The sequence below is a fragment of the Felis catus genome, chromosome D2 (genome assembly GCF_018350175.1).
Source record: "Felis catus isolate Fca126 chromosome D2, F.catus_Fca126_mat1.0, whole genome shotgun sequence".
Classification (NCBI taxonomy): Eukaryota; Metazoa; Chordata; class Mammalia; order Carnivora; family Felidae; genus Felis; species Felis catus.
Window position 1 is genome coordinate 52,350,399 of NC_058378.1, and position 19,164 is coordinate 52,369,562.

A 19,164-nucleotide genomic window follows, 5' to 3' on the forward strand; every position below is an offset into this window, starting at 1 on the left:
TCCACAAAGCTCAGTGTGTTCCAAAGAAACCCAATTCTATGCATGTGGATAAAAGCTGCAGATGTTAATTCTTTTTGTTTAGATTACATAGATTCCAATCTCAAAGTCTTAGATAGACAGTAAAATTCTAAGATGCTAATACAGATTGCTTAGCCATCTAGAAACTAGCTACTCTTATGGGAGGTGTTGACATAGGGGAACATTTTCATTAGATCAAGTGAATGCAGACATTATCCACAAGACTGCAAAAAAAAAAAAAAAAACCAATTTTACAACAAAAAATTTAGCTTAGCTCAAAAAAGAAAGAGTACCTCAAGACTTACAGCAGGTAGGGCAGGGAACATAAAATCCCATTTCTGACTAAACAACTAAATATAATTCTTATCTAGTCCTAGGACTTGTAGCATCTTGTGAATAATAATGAAAATGGTGAATAATAAAAAAAGGAATTTAGCTTATACACTATTGTGTCTGTGACTTAAAAACAGACATAAAAGGTTAAAGCCAGTTCTGTTATTTTTATAAATGTGGGACTTTTTCTTTCAGAATTTATTTTTTCAGATCCCCATCTACAAAAGGAGAGGGGCTAGAATATTAAAACTAATTTGTGCTTGTAGTTAGCTGCAAAAAAAGAGTAACTAGAATGCTAGCAATGAATATCTATTCTTTAAGAACACCTATACAAGTAAAAGACTGTCAAAGGGGATTCTTCTCCCTTTCCACTCCCAAACATAACACCAGTTAGAAAAAGACAGGAATATTCCATGCCCCCACCCACATTTTTTTTTTTTTAAAGCACAAGAAGTTTAGAAACAAAGAGCTGCATTTGCCCTCATCTCATAATGCTGTCCACATCCCAGTTAGCGCTTCCTGGACTTTATTCTCTAACAGTGGATCAAGGCGAGACATCTCTGCCGCTTTGCTTTCTTACCCTCGGCACACTTTTCCACTAGAGTGAGAACAAGACCTAAAGATATTTGGCTTTCTGAAAAACTGTAAAGTTACAACCTTCACAGTCATAATTAATGTGTTTTAATGTCTTTCAAAATGGAATTATGGATATGTCTTTATATGGGTCTACAGAAAGCTTTGAGGAGCAGACTGAAGTTGAGATTTGAATAAATGTGTTAGAAATGTTGACATTTAGAATTAAGAAGTTATCAAAGTCAGAGACAAATAGCTGTAGGTACATTTTATAATTCTTTTTTCACAACTTGATTTTAATGGTCACTGCTTTTTCTCTTTTTCTTGTCTTCTTTTTTAGGTAGAGCTATGTCTGCTTGCTTCCAAATAACAGAGATCACACTGCACTGTTGCAACTGCTGTGGCAATGGTAACGTTATCTTGTCATCTCATTTTTGAAAAGCAAACTCAATTATTTTAAGCACTTTAAAAACTCCGTTCTAACAAATAATTTTATTGTATTTTACTGGTAGAACACTGATCCCCAACTGATTAGATCTGTCTTTGGACTTAAATATTGAACTCATTAGCTCAGCATCACTTCAAATGCCCCAGTCAATTATGATCTATCTGATTTCAGCAGGCACAATTATTTCATCATTGGAAAAGAACTTAAAAAAGAAAAAAACAGGGAAGCTTTTAAAAAGTCATAATAAAAATGCTCAAATACATAACTCATTTTTCAAAGTGCATAAGAAAAAACAGGAACCTGTTTCACTTAGGAAGATTCCCAGTTCAATTCCCAGGGACACAATTTCTAGCAAAGCAGCAGTTTGGCTTGTCACTGAGGGGTACACATCTGTGGTGGACAGATTTCTGATGGGGTCACTGCTTTTTCTGTCACACATAACAATGCTGACTCGCATAAGAACGCATACTGACAAATGTATTGTTATTATTTTAAAAATATGTGGTTGAATATGACAGCACTAAATAGAATTCATCCTGTCAAAATAACAGTTTAATGAAATTCACTCTTGTACCATAAGAAAATAAACCATCTGGGGAGAAAATGTTTAATCCTGAAAGAGTCAGTCAGCTCAGTGAAACTTCTTTTGGAGACTGTGTATAGTCGATCGGAAACCTAGAAAATATTGAAGACTACATACATATTGGGGATTTTGTTGTTGGTGGTTTTGTTGTTGTGGTGTTACTATTTCCACTCACCAGCTCGAAGGGGTCGTGGAACTCCCCCAACAAAGATAGTTTTTCTGGGGTCCAAAGGCTGAGAACCATCCATTACAAAGTCACTGTCACTTAGGTTCCATGGTCGAATTTGCACCTGAAAAAAAGTCGTTTACTTGGTCCTTACTTCATTTCCATCAACCCCAAATGAGAATAAGGTGACTAAAGACAAACCCACTGATTTGTGCATTTTACAACATACATAACCCAAACAAAATCCAGTTATTAACTTATATAATCTGCATTAGGTGCCTTTCAACAGAACTCTTGGGGAATCTATTTACAGATACTATACTCAACACTCTAGACATAAACCTTCAGAAACGACCTGCGGTTTTGAGAAAAGGCAGTCTTTCAGAGACAGACTCTGCGTTCTAAATCAGACCCATTTTAACACATGATAGACTGTTTACAACCTGTCACAGTTTAGCACTTAGCTTTTTAAGAGCTCACCTAAAGAAAGGGAACAGGAACATTAGGAATATTTTCTAAAAATTATCTATATGTCTGGCTTTTAAATGCTTATCAACCCCTAAGCTTGAAACATTTATCCTTCAGAAATGTGGTTTAACCCAAACAGAAGAAATGTGGTTTAACCCATCAAGTTAGCATGGAATTAACAGCAGTATCAAATACTGAAGCACACAGTGTTACCTATTTTTGATTTATCTGATTTTCTTAAACAAGTTTGGGTAAATAAAGGTGAGCCTTTAGAAACTGAAGTAACTTTTCAAAGAGCAGAGAAAGAAATCTTTATGAACATACTTCTTTCTATTTGGTAATATCTCTTCACTGGTACTCTGACTTCCTGCCTACAAAAAATAAAGTATTTCATCAGAATCTTAACCTTAAAACATATTTGTTTCAATCCCTAACTCAATCACCGAAGAAGAGCTTAAAACAAACAAACAAACAAAAAACCAAAAAAACCCTCCCACATCAAAAGGTGAGTGTCGGCACTGCCTGAGAATCAAGGAGCCACTCGGCCAGCCAGGTGCTCTGGGAAATGGTCTAGGTCTGTAGAAGCAGAGAACCGGGTCTGTCTTTATGGAACTCACCTCTTCTTTACCCTCACAGATTAGGATAGGAAACTAAACAGCTGAATTTTCATTTCCTTAGTATCAACACAATTCTTCATCTTCCCCATTGCTTAACTGTCAACACTTAATGCAAAAAAAACCGCATAAGATGATTTCTTATGTGGCCTGACTTATATATCTAGAAGTACTCTCATTTGAAAGGTAGTAAACCTGTCAAATTACGCTTTCAAAACACCTTGAGTCAACTCCAAAACTGGCACTGCTCAGTTAGAAACAGTCCATACATTCCTTATGACAGCTACAAAATTCACCCCCACCTAACTTTTTGCTTTTTACGACCTTGTTGCCTTCATCAGTTATCCAGAAGCAGTAAAATCTCCATTTCTTCCCTAAACCCTGAAAACAGGGACCTGTTTGCAATTCTGTTAATATTGAAGCATTTGTTCCACCTTTATCATGTGAAAAAGAAAAATCTAGTTTTTCCTCATAACATTTGCTGGTCTGTGTGACTAAATTACCGTTCCCTTGACATTTACCACAAAGGGAGATTCACAAATACCATAAAGCACCCCTTTTAAATCCCTTCATGAGGACTCATTATTAATTTTTAATTAAAAACATAATTTCTTTACATTATAAAAACAAAGATCCTAATATCACCAATAACAAAAAAGTAAGACCTATCTTTTTCTGCACAGTCTTCTCTTCTTCCAGTTTCATCCCTGATAAATTGAAGGCAGCTTCAGGACCTGGTAAGGCAACTCCAATCACTCTACGATAACTGAATTTAATTGTGGGTCACTTTGTTTCACAAATGAAAACAATTCCCTTGTGGTATCCATGGTGTTCTGGTTTCATTTAATCAGAAGTACAGAAAATGCAGCCTTCTCTAATAGCTGTACGTTACTGCTGCTGAAAAGAACTCTGCAGAAGATCTCAAACCTTCCGGCTGAGAGCCGTCATTACTGCCTCCTCTCCCGCCGCACCCTCATCTCAGTACATCACACATAACCCATTCCCTTAGCCTATTCTTGTACTATAGATTAGGTAAAAGTACAGGAAGAAGACTCAAGGACAGTAATGATTAAATCGTATTCACAAAACCTGCGTTTCCCAGCTGCCACCAGAAAACAGCTCCTCAGAGCTCCCATCCATACAGAATCAGAGAAATGTCAACATAGGCCAACATCAGCACATTCTTTTTTTTTTTTTTCAATATATGAAGTTTATTGTCAAATTGGTTTCCATACAACACCCAGTGCTCACCCAAAAGGTGCCTTCCTCAATACCCATCACCCGCCCTCCCCTCCCTCCCACCCCCCATCAACCCTCAGTTTGTTCTCAGTTTTTAAGAGTCTCTTATGCTTTGGCTCTCTCCCATTCTAACTTCTTTTTTTTTTTTTTTCTTCCTCTCTCCCATGGGTTTCTGTTAAGTTTCTCAGGATCCACATAAGAGTGAAAACATATGGTATCTGTCTTTCTCTGTATAGCTTATTTCACTTAGCATAACACTCTCCAGTTCCATCCATGTTGCTACAAAGGGCCATATTTCATTCTTTCTCATTGCCACGTAGTACTCCATTGTGTATATAAACCACAATTTCTTTATCCATTCATCAGTTGATGGACATTTAGGCTCTTTCCATAATTTGGCTATTGTTGAGAGTGCTCAACATCAGCACATTCTACACACTAAGCAAAAAGTAATACTGAGGTACTGTTTTGCACTAGGAAGTTCCATTCACCCTGGATTATCTCTGAAATATAAGCCCACTCTCACACAAGGCATGTTCTCCAGCTTCTAAGTTAATTCTCAGCCCTCAGGGCCTGATATTCATATTTTATCTTTCTTACTCTTCGAATACATTTTCTGGTCCTGATTTATATACAGAGATATTTCTCTACTTTTTGAATACCATACTTTTTAAGGTGACTCCAATATTTTATACAAAGGGGTGAAATACAAATAAGATAACTTCTTTTTGATTATCTTTCTTTAATAATTATTTTTGAGAATGGATGAAATTACAACTCTGTTCTAATTCATCATTTCTCTCAGTAAAACAACCATTACATATATAGGGATCACTGTGTGTGTGTGTGTGTGTGTGTGTGTGTGTGTGTGTGTGTGAAACAACTCTTTTAGTATGTTGTCAAATAGGCTATACTCTGGGCAGTAAGAGCCTCAATGTCCTGAGGACAAGTACAGGGGCTTTATCAGATATAGTGAAAATTCCCTTAAATGAGCCCGACATTGATTCCAACACTCTTTCCTGGAGACCACATTTGCTTATAAAGATCACTCTAGAAAGAGGCACCACCCATTAGCCCTTCAGCCATGCCATGTCCTTATAGCAGGAGTTACACAAAACCAAACGTCTGTAGGGATGGACGTATAGCATAAATTTGCCAGTCCCCAGGACAGCAGTTGGTAAGCAGGCAATGACACACTAGAGTAAACCATTCCTTTTAAAGGAAGCAGAGAAGTAGTTATCATTTGTGAATGTGTTGTAAGACTTTTCCATTTTTCAAGTTTAGCTAGAAATTCAGATTTTCACATGAAACTTCAAGATTTTAAAATGTTGAGAATGAATTCAAATGTTAAAATCACTGGGACAGGCTAAACAAAACTAACTGCAGGGGCACCAGGGTGGCTCAGTCGGTTAAGCATCTGACTTCAGCTCAGGTCATGATTTCACGGTACGTGGGTTTGGGCCCCGTGTCGGGCTCTGTGCTGACAGCTCAGAGCCTGCTTCGGATTCTGTGTCTCACTGTCTCTCTGCCCATCCCCTGCTCACGCTCTGTCTCTCTCTCTGTCTCAAAAATAAATAAAACATTAAAAAAAATTTTTAAAAGAAAACAAAACAAAAAAACTAACTGCAGCCCAGATCTATCCTGTGGGCCCCAGGCTATGATCTCAGACTAGAAAGGTTTACTTACCACACAGCTCTCAAAGTGGGAGAAAGTACTAAAATGGTTGGTCTTTCCTTAGTTTCTTTTTTAAGCGTGTATTCCTACAGAAGCTCAGTGAGGACTGTGAAACTACTCTTTGGCTGAATTATCTGTTTTTTAATTCTTAAGAATTAATAATCGCTTCCGATTCTGTGTCTCCCTCTCTCTCTGCCCCTCCCCCGTTCATGCTCTGTCTCTGTCTCAAAAATAAATAAACGTTAAAAAAAAAATTAAAAAAAAAAGAATAATCTTATTGTGTAATTGCTTATCTCCAAAGGCAAATCTTTTTAAGGAAAAGGCAAAAACTAAAGATAAAGGTGATGCTATAAATATATCAATTTATGCCACTCTTCAAGAAACGTAAAATAGTACTGAACGCACTCATTTTCCATTTCAAGGTTTCCCAGTGTATGTCCTGTGAACTGTCGGTCTGTAAGGTGGCTCTGCCAGACAAGCCTTGCTTAGGAAAAGTTATATACTATCTCTTCCTTCTTGGAGTTTCAGGGCACCCATTGGTGTACATTAACCAAAAGCTCTAAGAGGTTCTACAGGAAAGAAATCTGATCAAATGTTGTTTTAACCCAGCATTTCCTAAATTATTTTCATGGAACCAATTTTTTCACAACACCTATTAATAAACACACTTTGGATAATACTGCCCAATTATATCTTACTTTTAGTATGTATCAAAATATGGCATAACAAGGTTGAACCAACTGAACAAAATACTGTAGAAACTTCACTCTAATCAAGGCCTTTTCTCACTTATTTCCTGCTACTGCTCTAAAAGGGTTGCTCTTGTAGAAGTTAACTTTAAATGGTTAAGAATACAGTCAATATAAATAATGAATAGCTATTCAAAGAACTGAAAGTTTTCAGACTGAACTGCACAAAAGAGATGTTTCTCTATTTTGATATCAATGAGGAATAAAATAATTATAGTTCTATGTAAAAACTGAAGTTTCATCCTACTTAAAACTAAAAGTCATTAATAGGGATAAGATCAGGCCATGTGCTAGGAAAAAAAAAAAAAGAAATAAAGTATGGGTCGAGTATGGGTCATTCATTTCTGACAAGGAGCTATAACATTTTCTAAAAAGCAAATTCAATCGCTTCTCGGCCTTTTGGCTAAGATCAAGTGTAAAAAGCAAATTCATTGAAAATTTGCAAAAGCCCCTAAGTTAACATTCAATATAAAATGCATTTTTATTATATCTTTAATAACAGGGTAAGAGAAAACACTTAGCTTTAATAAAACAGTTTTTAACATAAACCTTAGGGCTTTAAGTTTCCAGACATGACCAAGCCACCCTATGGCTCTAGAATTCTCTCAGTTTATACCCGTATTTAGAATTTACACATTTACCTACCAATAAATAATAGTATGTTGAGCTCATTTTGAACATCTCACTCTATATTTTGTCTTGTCTGGTCATCTCCTGGTTACAAACAACCAACACATGATCATCCTACTGCACAGTGCCTTCCTTTTCATCTATTCATCTCAAGGCAGCTCTGCAAAGCAACCAAACTGTTCAGAGTCAACAGTGCAATCTGCTGGCCAGCTCCAGAAACTACCTGATCAACCCCTTCCTGCTGTTTTCTTTCCCATAAATTTCCCATAAAGCACATGGCCTAGCCTCCTCACCCTCATCTCCTCTTTCTCATTTCAATACCCTTCAAACTCCTACTCAAGCTCTTCAGGAGAAGGCCTCCATTTTTCTCTCCCTAGTCCTACAATCCTTTCACCCTACATGAACTACAAAAGCAATACTGCAGAACCATCAGGACCACTCTACCCAGCAAGCAGCAGTATCACCGCTCTTCTGACAGCCAGGATGAGTCAGCTGAACTCCAGGCCGCTGACATACAGCTGCAACAGTTCGGTTGGTAATGAACTCAGGCCCACCCCAGTTGTCAGCAATTCTATTTTAAGCATCACAGACCTCACAGAATGACTGGAGTGCCCCACAGTATCACAAACAAACTAGTTTGTGGTTTGTGAGGCATCTTTATCTCTTCCATGTTATAAGGGGCTGTTTTTATTATTATTAACTACCAAAACTAATAGCCACAACAGCAATAATTGTGGTTTGGATCCTTCAAAGAACATTCATATTTGGCATCTCATTTCAACCTAATTTTTACCATACAGCTCCCTAACAAGCAGGTCAGCCAATTTCCAGGAGTTTAGATGCTACCTATTATTCTCAAGTGCTGCTCTTCATCCGATGAAGACGGGGAGATACCCTCCTTGTATCCTCTGGGGGAAGTGGCCAGAAAGGAACCTAATAGCTAATGGTTTCATTGCTCTTGATAAGACTTCTGAACCCTGGGCTGCTCTTGGGCCTACAATCAGAACTCCACTGGGCCTCCAAACAAAAAACTATAACTCTCACACTCAGACTATTCCTCCCATTCCTGAGATACAAATAGATCGCAGGCCCCAGAGAGCTTCATCAAAATAGGCAGGATTCTTCCTACAGTGGATGCCAAAAGTAACCCTAGGAAATTTTCTCATGCCCTTCCAGAATGCTCCAGGTCTACCGTCAGGGTGAGGGAACAGTTCAGGTACTGAAAGGAAACCCTTGCCATCTTCAGTAAGCTGCAGAACCTACCTGATGCACACAGGCTTACAGCCCTTCAGCTATTTTTGAACAATTCATGTAACACTCTGCATACTGTTTCATAAGAGCATCCAGTAGAAAAAGCAGACCATGCATAAACTGTGCCCTGAAAATGGTGATGTACAGCCTTGCTCTATGCTGGACTTATAAAGCCATTATCAATTAAATGCAATGATTAATAACCATACTTATAACCAGAAGATTTAAGGGAATATCTTCTCTCTAAAGGCCTTCCTGACTCCCTCAGGAACATCTGACCACTTTGCCTTTGAGTCCCACCCCACAACTACTCCTCATAATACTTTTATCATACTTTGCCTCCTTATTTCACTTGGTATTTACATGTCTATTTCCTTCCACTGGGCTCTAGGGTGGAGAGCTAGGGTCCTCTAAGGCTGAGACCATATCTCTGTGTGGGTCCCAACTGCCTGGCAAAGCGCCCAACCCTTAGTGAGTGCTCTGTGCTCATCAGTGTTCTGGTGAATTAACAAAGGTTTTCCTGAGGGGCAGATGCTGATGCTACAAGATGTCCAGAATCTGCCCTTCTATAGCTCTCAGATTACTGAAAGCCTCCTTCCAGGGATAATGGAAATACAGTGTATCTGGTCATCACTGAGTGCCTCAGGGCTTGGCCTAATCAGCACAATTTCTGATGTCCCCCCCTCCCACCCCCACTGGGACCTACTCATTGATCAGAATTACCTAGTGCTCATTGTTGCTGCTGCTGTTCCTACATCACTTAGAAAACACAAGCATGACAGAGGATTTCCTTTTGAAGGAAAGAAGAAACTAGCACTTTTGAGCACATACACTACACCACTATGCTAGGCATTTTTTTTTTTTTAATTTACATCCAAATTAGTTAGCATATAGTGCACCAATGATTTCAGGAGTAGATTCCTTACTGCCCCTTACCCATTTAGCCCATCCCCCCTCCCACAACCCCTCCAGTAACCCTCAGTTTGTTCTCTGTATTTATGAATCTCTTATGTTTTGTCCCTCTCTCTGTTTTTATATTATTTTTGTTTCCCTTCCCTTATGTTCATTTGTTTTGTCTCTTAAAGTCCTCATATGAGTGAAGTCGTATGATATTTGTCTTTCTCTAATTTCACTTAGCATAATACCCTCCAGTTCCATCCACGCAGATGTAAATAGCAAGATTTCATTCTTTTTGATTGCCGAGTAATACTCCATTGTATATATATACCACATCTTGTTTATCCATTCATCCATCGATGGACATCTGAGCTCTTTCCATACTTTGGCTATTGTTGATAGTGCTGCTATAAACATTGGGGTGCATGTGTCCCTTTGAAACAGCACACCTGTATCCTGTGGATAAATGCCTACTAGTGCAACTGCTGGGTCATAGGGTAGTTCTATTTTTAGTTTTTTGAGCAACCTCCATACTGTTTTCCAGAGTGGCTGTACCAGCTTGCATTCCCAACTATGCTAGGCATTTTAACACACTGTCACACTTGAACTCACTATAACTATTATGCTACAAACATTATACCTACTCTAGAGATAAGGAAACTAAGACTAAAAGAGTGAACTCAGAACTGAAAACCAGGTTTATCTGACCCAAAGTATGTGTATGTGTGTGTGTGTGTGTGTGTGTGTGTGTGTGTGTGTGTGCGCGTGCACACACACACACACACACACACACACACACACTCTTTCCAATGCAATGATGTCCTGTTGCCTGCAAGACTCCTTGTCCTCCAGGTTACTGGCCACCAGTCATGCTTCCTGAGAGTCTCCTGAACTCTCAGGAAAATGCATTTTGATTTGTGAATGGTTAACTTCTCTTTTCTAAATTCATTCTACTCATTTTCAATGCGTTAAGAAATGACTGATAGATTCTTCTTAAACCTGCAAATAAAACTAGCATTTAGAAAAGCTGAAGAAAATGATTTAGTAATGAAATTGGCACCATATTTTCAGCTATTTTAACTTCCAGGTTCATAGTCTCAAGCAATTGTGCTCTGCAGCCAGACAATTTTGTCTAATGTCTACATAAATGTGTGTTTGCAGCTCCATGGTACAAGGACAAGGATGTTGTTACTGGCATGCTGATCACTAAAACTCTTGACAGTAACGTTCACATAAAAGTTCCACTTACCTAAGTTTTTCCTGGGAAGAAGCCTATTCTTTGAATGAACTTCATGGAATACTAATTCTACCAAAATCTTCACAGGTATAATCCCAAAACAGGTATATCAAATGGTGGCTTAAAAAATATTACACAAATTTATTTACTGCAAGACTTCTCAGAACCTTAATATATCAATTTTACCCAAATGTTTTCGGCTATGGGACCTTTAATTAAAGGAACAAATGGATATAAAGTGCACAAAGTAAGTTATGAACAAATGACACTTATCATTGCTACGAGCAAACCTTTTGTCAATGATCTTCTCAAGAGACCAGTGTCTGATGGGACAAGTGTAATTCATAACACACTTTGGAAAACACTAGATATGGTCCCTTGGAGGATGATACTGGCTATTTTACACACTAGAAACCATTTCAGTAGATCAGAACTACAGCATCTTTTAGACCTCTCTAGAAAGGGATTATAGCTTCCAAAGATTCAAGCACTAAGAAACTCTGGACTCAATTGCAAATTCAGAGACTGGGAAGAGGAGGAAGGATTTATTATAAATAGGAGGTATTTCTCTCATTTTAGAGAAGAAATTCCTCCTTTGGAGAAATTACTATGATAAAAGGTGCCCAAACCACAAATTTAGACCAAAAGGAACAAAAAATAAAATAAAATAAAGATCAGAAATGCTGAAGGTTTCTGAGGAGGGATATAGTGAATCTGATTTGACTGAGCCAAGATAAAATTATAGTTATTGTCTTAGGAGGTGGTAGGTGGAGAATGAAAGAGTTTAAGTAAATATACCACAAGTCCAAAGGCTGAGGCCATCAATCAAGGTGCCCTGTAACTTAGCCCCTACTTAATTTTCCCAATTTAATTCCCCTCTACTCCCTTTCACACATTTGTGCTCCATCTAACCAACCTATATGTTCTCCACTCAATCTGCGGTTTCTCTTTTCTGTGTTTATGCTGTTGCCTTTCTCTGAAATGTCTATTTCCCACACTTCCACACCTCCACCTCTCCCCTGGCCAATCTCCAAACCCTTTTCATCTTTCAAGGCCCAGTTTAAATGACACTTCATCCAAGAAGCTTTCTTTTATCACTCCAGGTATATATAAACTCTCCAAAGCACTTAATCTTATATGCATTGTATTTGGTATTTTTCCTAAATTTGACAAATATTTGAAAACCTGTTATGTGCCAGGCTCTATAGGTTTGTGTATTTATTTATATACTTGTTTTATCTACCCATTACACTATTAACTTTCTGAGCACAGGATTTTATGTCTGATTCATAGTAACCAGCTCTAATGCCTTGCCCATAGGAGTCCCTCAAACATGGTATAAAGGAAGGCCAGCACATTATTTTTTAAAAATATGGCTGAATGTGGGCTGAAGATAGCTATAATAGTAGGTGTGAGTCACTACAGGTGGTATAGTGATCACAGAAGGCTTCGGGAAAGAGACGGCATTTGACAGGGTCTTAAAATCAGTGTAGCAAATATAAAAAATTAAAAAAAAATAAGTGTAGCAATCAGAAACTGAAATGGGAGCAGAAATATTTCAGTTGACTGGAAAAGGGGTTCAGAAGGAAAGCAGAAAAAAGAAAGGTTGGAAAAAAACTTGAAATCAGACTGGGAAAGTCTTAAGTCCCAGGCAAAGGGATCTGGACTATCTTTGTACTAAAGAGGAGTGATTCAAAGTGCTGGAGATCCTATTGATACATAAAGGGGAATAGGAAAGACAGAATTATAGACAGATTGGACAGAGTAAAAATTAAAAAACTGAGCCAGCATCCAACCGGTTTCCAGCTTCTTTGCTCCCAACATTTTTTTTCCCAATTTTTGTTTTTCAAATTTTGAGTGGATGACCATGTTACCTGAGCAACAGGCTCCACAAGTGACCTTACACAAGCACACTTCAGTTTGCTAAGACAGTTTTATTTTATTTTTTTTCAACGTTTACTTTTTATTTTTGGGACAGAGAGAGACAGAGCATGAACGGGGGAGGGGCAGAGAGAGAGGGAGACACAGAATCGGAAACAGGCTCCAGGCTCTGAGTCATCAGCCCAGAGCCTGACGCGGGGCTCGAACTCACGGACTGCAAGATCGTGACCTGGCTGAAGTTGGATGCTTAACCGACTGCGCCACCCAGGCACCCCTAAGACAGTTTTAAATATACAGTTGACCCTTGAACAATACAGGGGTGAAGCATGCAAGTCCACTTATATGTAGATTTTTTTTATTAATACAGTATACATTTTTCTCCTCATGATTTTCTTAATAACATTATCTTTTCTCTAGCTTACTTTATTCTAAGAATATGGTTTATAATATATATACAATAGGTTTAATCAGCTGTATATGTTATTGTTAAGGTTTCTGGTTAATAGTAGGATTTTGGTAGTTAATAATATTTATGGGGAGCCAAAGGTTATATGTGGATTTTTCAACTACGTGGGGTGTCAGCACCCCTAACACCCCTACCCCACTGCTCAAGGGCCAACTGTATAGAAAATCAATCTGTCATATTTCAGGATATTTAGAAATTGTGATTATGTTATAAATTGTAAGGAGGAAGAAGCAGGAAACTTCTATAATACTCCTTTCAAGGTGTTTACTATCCCACATCTCTGGCCAAAGTGTTTTAGAAGGTAAGAGTCATAAAAATCTCCTTCCACACCTCTTCTTCGAGGTTACTGATTTTTAGTCCCTATCTCTGTTAGACTCTAACAGGTTTCCTGCTCTATCAGTTTGCTGTTTTGTACCTTCAGGTTCAGTCTATTTATACATTCAAAAAGTAGAGTCACCTTGACAAAAGGGACCACTGTCACAATGTCTGTCCACTTCACTGGAAGCCTGGACAAGAACACAGCTATCCTCTGGGATGCCCGGAACATCTGAGCTACGGAATTCCTTTTGCTGGAGGAGAGGTCAAAATCACACATCTAGGAGCTTTGCAATAGTTCCTGCTGTTGCCCATTTGTCTACCCACTCTTTGGAACTGAGAAGTCAATTAATCAAGCTATAAATTGTGTCTTCTGTCATCTTTAAGGATCAGACCTATACATACATAGGGTAGTCTAAGTAGAGTTATTTAATGAAAGGTAATCACTGACCAAAAATACCTCCTAATACTATCTGGAATCCACTGATTTGGGATTTGTTGAGTTAAAAAACAAACACAATCTTAGAAAGGTGAGAGGGAACCTTGCTATCAGGCTCTGTATTAGGAAAACAATCTGATTAACCTAATCCACACAAAGGGAAAGGGGGTTTGATCTGGGGGAACAGAATAAGGGAGAACGTCAATGGATAGGAAATCTGTGAGGTCATTCTGGAACATTGTGTATTTCCAAGGAGAACTCCAGAGAGGATCAGAGAGAACTAAATAACAGAATGAGGGCACTAGGATCCTGAAAAGTAGCCAAGCCAAGAAGTAGAAAAAGCCATAGCTCAGAAGGTTTGGTGAATGAGTTCCAAAGGTTGACTTTACCTTGAGTTATTGCCAAGGTCCTCATTTACTCCCAATAGTTCAACCCAGCTCTCACTTTCTGTGGGAGCATCCAAAACGAGGTGGAATGTACTGAAACCTGGGTGGGGAAGTGTGGCCAAATGAGGCTGGGAGTGATAGATGTGGAGTTAAAGCCAACAAAGACAAGGTTTCAAAAATGGAGCCAAAAGAGCTGGAACCCAAAATGGGATCCAGTTCATTAGAATTATAGGTATTTGGGGACTTTTCTGTTTCCCATCCTGAGTTTTATTCAAATTGTTTATGCTGGAAATTCTGAGTATGCCTGGGTTAAAGAAATACGTAATCAGCAGCCACCATTCAGAATTCACCAAGCTCCAATAAAACTGTTTCACTTGAGTTCAGAAAATGAAAACTGCAATAAGGCAGAAATTTGCAGAAACACAAACAGTGAAAGTTAGTTTCCCCATAAACATTTCCAAAACAGATAGTTACACTAATTATTTTTCAAAAGTCCTTCATGCTCAGGGTAATAAATGTATTTGGAGGGAAAACAATCAACATACCACCTCCAGCTGCAACCACCACTGCTCATTCCCTTCTCAAGAGATGTCCAGTCCTGGTGAAGGCATGCCCTGAAAGGCGTATTAGCCTCCTTTTCCCACAGAGCAAGTGACATGATACTTCCAAGGTACACAAGCTCATCTGCTCGTCTCTGGTCTCCTCCCCTCAATTCAACAGCTTCTTAGTCTACTTTGGGCGTAACTATCTTCATGTGGATCTCTATCACTCTGTTTTTTTTTTGTTTTTTTTTTAATGTATAAATCTATTTCTAATCCTCTCTTATGGTGGCAGAGGCTCTCTGGAGGTTAACCATTTACCTTTCAGACATCTGACTCTGCCAAGTTGGGATCGGTCTTTCTAATCTCACACTATTCCAAAGAGATTTAGAAATGTTACTCCAGCTTTCTCATTACGTGTTCAGAGGAAACACTACACCCTCCTATTCTAGCCACAGTGTACACAGCCTTTCCTCAGCTTAAATTAAGACCAAAGTTAGCAAAGGTTCCCTACTCTTTTTCCCCAACTGCATAGCTACTCTATCCAAGTCTGCTAACTGCTATAAAAATTTGGTAATGGCCCCAGAATGTGAAATACATGGTGGCACTGTCACACTTGCTAAAATCCTTGCTTCTTCTTCTGCATCGATTATTCTATAACCCAGTATCTCCATTCTTTGTAACTCCTCTGCTTTCCATGCTGCAGTCTCCCCCTTATAGGTGGACAAGTCCCAGCACCATTCTTCTGCAGCCAACTATAAACCCTGCTCTAGATGCCACCATTCTTTTCAGTAGATGTTACCCTGTAATAAGCTCTAATGTTGCTCTCCTGACTATAGCACCATACGGCTCTAACAGCATCATCCAGTTACATCTGCACAAGTACCAAGTGCTTTCACATTCATTTTCCTCTTATCTGAGCTGCTCAACATCGCAGAGAGAAACCATTATTCCTGCCATTTTATAGATGAGGAAACTAAGATCCTGCAAGGATTAGGTGACTTATTCTGAACCAAGCAGATAATTTAAATGCTAGAGTCAAGACTTCTACTTCTGGGGGCACCTGGGTGGCTCAGTTGGTTAAGCGTCCGACTTTGGCTCAGGTCATGATCTCACGGTTTGTGAGTTTGAGCCCGGCGTCGGGCGGGCTCTGTGCTAACAGCTTAGAGCCTGGAGCCTGCTTCAGATTCTATCTCTGTCTCTGCCCCTCCCCTGCTTGCTATCTCTCTGTCTCTCTCTCAAATATAAAAGATAAAACATAAAAAAAATTTTTTTAGAAGACTTCTACTTCTGACCCCAACTCTTTCCCCATGCACATTTCTGAGAATAAACTTAACTGCCAAGCAAGCCCCACATTTGGTGTAAGTCTAACAGGGGACGCTGCAAGCCCCGGGAGATTCCTGCCTCGGTCCCTTGGTCCATATCACAATTTTTACTCTATTTCTCACTCCTAGCACCAGCTCTTGACACACACTCATCCCCTTCCGAATTCCCTCAATCCTCTATCTGCCATGCTAACCAATTTCTTTTTTTGTTGTTCTGAATACAGCCTTGCCCCTTCTTCACTGATAACCCCTGTCAGGAGAAAGTAAGCAGTCTTCATCTCTTACCCAATGACTTACTCACATGCTTTGGCTCAGAAACCACAACCTCTTAACCATGAACTCTGTATAAGTGTACATTTGTTTATGGTCTGGGGTTCATGTTCTCTGTCCTTGCCCTCTCCCTCTCCCACCCTGTTTGAAGCTATCCATTTTAGAGTGTAAGCTCTAGGTAAGCCAGTTGTAGGTACCACTCACAAAACATTGCCAATTATGATCTTTTTTTAAAAAAAAAAATAATAAATTGCTCCTGTCCTTGATCTGAAAAATGACAGAAACCAGTTGCCAAAACCGCTTAGAGCATTGTTTACTTCAATTCAGAGTTACTGAATAGGAATTAGCTTAAAAGAGCTGTAAAGGGAAAGACAAGGACACATTTGTTTACACGCAGTCCCAAAGGTATAAAATGAAATACTGAGTAATTTGTTATTAGCTTCTCATCAACAATAGTCCAGCTCTATTGCATAGCAAGGTCACCCCGGGTAAGAGAATCCTAGTTACCAGCATTCCCATTACAAAAAGGAGGCGCTCAGCTATTCCAAATGCATATGTGCTCTGGAAAAGCAACAGCTGGCTACATATTACTTACTGGCTTATCCTTGATGGTGGGGCTTGACACACACAGGTACAGTTTCCCGTCTTCTTCCAGGCAGGCATCTATCAACGCTTGCACTGAGCTCTCCTCCTGGAACAGCAGAAAGGCATAGCCTTGGGAGGACAAAAACAAAAGGACAGAGGGAAAAATCAGTAAATTAAACTCAAAGTACCAAATAAAAATTTATCTGTTGTTTCACTTTGGCAGATTCTTACTAGAATCCAAGAACCTGAAATGGGACACAGGGAAGTAAAAGTCATTGAGACCCTCATATGCCAGGCATTGGATTAGGTACTCACTGACGCGGTCTCAATTCTTATAATTGCTCAGAGAAGCAAGTTCAGAACTCCTCTATGGAATTTCCATGAAATACAAGCATACCTAATTTTATTGAGCTTTACTTTATTGTGCTCTGCAGATACTGAGTTTTTTGTTTGTTTGTTTTACAAATTAAAGGCCTGTGGCAACCCTAAGTCAATTAAGTCTATGGAAGCCATTCTCCCAAAAGCATGTGCTTACTTTGTGTCACTGTGTCACATTTTGGTAATTCTCACAATATTTCAAACTTTTTCATCATTATTATTATATTGGTCATGGTGATCTGTGATCAGGGATCTTTGATTTATTATCATGATTGTTTTGGGGTGTCATCAACTGGGACCATAGAAGACAGAGAACTTAAATACTGTGTGTATTCTGACTGCTCCACTGACCAGCCATTCCACTGTATCTCTCCCTTTCCTTGGGCTTCCCTGTTCCCTGAGACACAAACATAATTTCAATCCCCTGAAATCAGGCCAACTAATAAACCTATAGTTGCCTCGAAGTGAAAGGAAGGGTTGCACGTCTCTTACTTCAAATCAGCAAGTAGAAATGATTCAGCACAGTGCAGAAGACATGTTGAAAGATGAGAGGGGCCACAGGTTAGGCTCTTGAGCCAGTTAGCCAAGTTGCAGTGCAAAGGAAAAGTTCTTGAAGGAAATTAAAAGTGCTACTCCAGTGAACACATGAATGATAAGAAAGCAAAACAGCTTTATGGTTGATATGAAGAAAGTTCTAGTGGTTTGGATGGAAGATCAGAGCAGCCACAACTTTCCCTTCAACCAAAGCCCCATCCAGAGCAAGGCCCTAACTCTCTACAATTCCATGAAGACTGAGAGAGGTGAGGAAGCTGCAGGAGAAAAGGTGGAAGCTAGCAGAGGTTGGTTCATGAGGTTTAAAGAAAGAAGCTGTCTCCATAACATAAAAGTGCAACGTAAAACAGCAAGTGCTGATGTAGAAGCTGCAGAAGTTATCCAGAAGATCTAGCTAAGGTTAATTCACGAAGGGGGCTACACTAAAAAACAGGTTTTTCAGTGTAGATGCAACAGTCTTCTATTGGAAGAAGATGCATTCTAGGACTTTCATAGCAAAGCTTCAATGCCAAGCTTCAAAGCTTCAAAGGACAGACTCACTCTCTTGTTAGGGGTTAATGCAGTTGGTGACTTTAAGTTGAGGTCAATGCTCATTGACCATTCTGAAAATCCTACAGGCCTTAAGAATCATGCTAGATCTACTCTGCCTGTGCTCTATAATACAGGAACAATAAAGCCTAGTTCACAGCACATCTGTTTACAATATAGCTTATTGAAATGTTAGGCCCACTGTTGACCTACTGCTCAGAAAAACAGATTCCCTTCAAAATGTTACTGCCTATTGACAATGCACTTGGTCACCTAAGAGCGCTGATGGAGATGTAAAATGAAATGAATATTGTTTTCATGCCTGCTAACACAATGTCCATTCTGCAGCCCATGGATCAAGAAGCCATTTCAACTTTCAAGTCTTTTTTTTTTTTTTAATGTTTGTTTATTTTTGAGAGAGAGACAGAGTGTGAGCAGGGGAGGGGCAGAGAGAGGGAGAGACACAGCATCCAAAGCAGGCTCCAGGCTCTGAGCAGTCAGCCCAGAGCCCGATGTGGGGCTCAAATTCGTGAACCTCGAGATCATGACCTGAGCCGAAGTGGGACGTTCAACCAACTGAGCCACCCAGGCACCCCCAACTTTCAAGTCTTATTATTTTT

General features: G+C 39.2%; 1 protein-coding gene across 17 annotated transcripts in view; it reads right to left on the reverse strand.

The window, feature by feature from the left end:
* CPEB3 (cytoplasmic polyadenylation element binding protein 3) overlaps positions 1-19,164 on the reverse strand; it is a 196,526-nt gene that overhangs the window by 37,337 nt on the left and 140,025 nt on the right. For 16 of the 17 annotated variants that reach the window (XM_023240735.2, XM_023240737.2, XM_023240736.2 and 13 more), the window contains 2 exons: positions 17,097-17,215; positions 2,131-2,245 (listed from right to left, as the gene is read on the reverse strand). In XM_023240735.2, coding sequence (XP_023096503.1) covers positions 2,131-2,245; positions 17,097-17,215 — 234 coding nt within the window. The remainder of the gene's footprint in view (positions 1-2,130; positions 2,246-17,096; positions 17,216-19,164) is intronic. The other variant, XM_023240738.2, reaches the window with a different exon arrangement.